At 38.8% G+C, this 737-nt stretch overlaps 1 protein-coding gene across 1 annotated transcript; it reads right to left on the bottom strand.

Moving 5' to 3' along the window:
• Positions 1-192: 192 nt before the first annotated feature.
• On the bottom strand, positions 193-619 carry LOC107735323 (hepatocyte growth factor-regulated tyrosine kinase substrate-like; the record flags this gene model as incomplete). The annotated part of the gene is made up of 3 exons (XM_016547043.1): positions 193-258; positions 346-441; positions 521-619. Coding segments are annotated over 3 exons (255 nt in total), but the record flags the coding sequence as incomplete, so codon positions are not given.
• Between the last annotated feature and the right edge of the window lie 118 nt (positions 620-737).

The following is a 737-nucleotide window of genomic DNA, read 5'->3' as shown; positions in this document are numbered from 1 at the left end:
TATTTCATATTATTACTGCTTTTACAGCATTTTTGATCAAATAAGTGCAGCCTTGGGGAGCATAAGAAATTTTCAAAACCATTTTTTTAAAAGTTTTTTTTTAACAGTACTGTACATAATTATATTACAGTATTGACATATTTACTGTACTAATACAAATTCTAAATTAAATAAACCATTTTTGGAGGAACTATTCCTTTAAAATGATTGTTTTTTCACCTCTGGGTCCACGTCTTCAGCTGATGGAGCCGATGAGTTCTGAAAGGTAAAAAGAGAAACAATTTACCCACTAAGATAAATTTAGACAAGGCGTTTGAATCAATTACTTCAATGAATGTTTCTTACCACAGGTGAAGAGTAGAGAGTGCTGACAGGAGGGGCAGAGGAAGTCACAGGGGTGGGATCGGCTTTGGGGTATGCAGAGTAAGTGTTCTTCTGTCTCTGTAAACAAACACAATCATCATGCAACCCTTTATTTATGCTGACAGAACAGCTGTCTTATAGATGTTAGTGTACATACCATCCTCTCCTTCTCCTCGGCCTCACTCTGAGACAGTGCGATGGCCAGCTGCAGCTCCTCTTCCTCCTGCAGCGCGGCTTCGTCTCTCTTAGGGGGCATCTGAGGAGCAGAGCAGCAAGAGGAGGCCAAGAAGAAACAACGAGAAGGTGAGGAAAGGGAGCTACACACATTTTAATTAAATTTTGTTTTAATTTAAATATTACCAGTGCACAAATAT

The sequence above is a fragment of the Sinocyclocheilus rhinocerous genome, unplaced genomic scaffold, assembly GCF_001515625.1.
Source record: "Sinocyclocheilus rhinocerous isolate Xijiao unplaced genomic scaffold, SAMN03320098_v1.1 C35974094, whole genome shotgun sequence".
Lineage (NCBI taxonomy): Eukaryota > Metazoa > Chordata > Actinopteri > Cypriniformes > Cyprinidae > Sinocyclocheilus > Sinocyclocheilus rhinocerous.
This window is presented reverse-complemented; position numbering and strand designations above follow the sequence as displayed.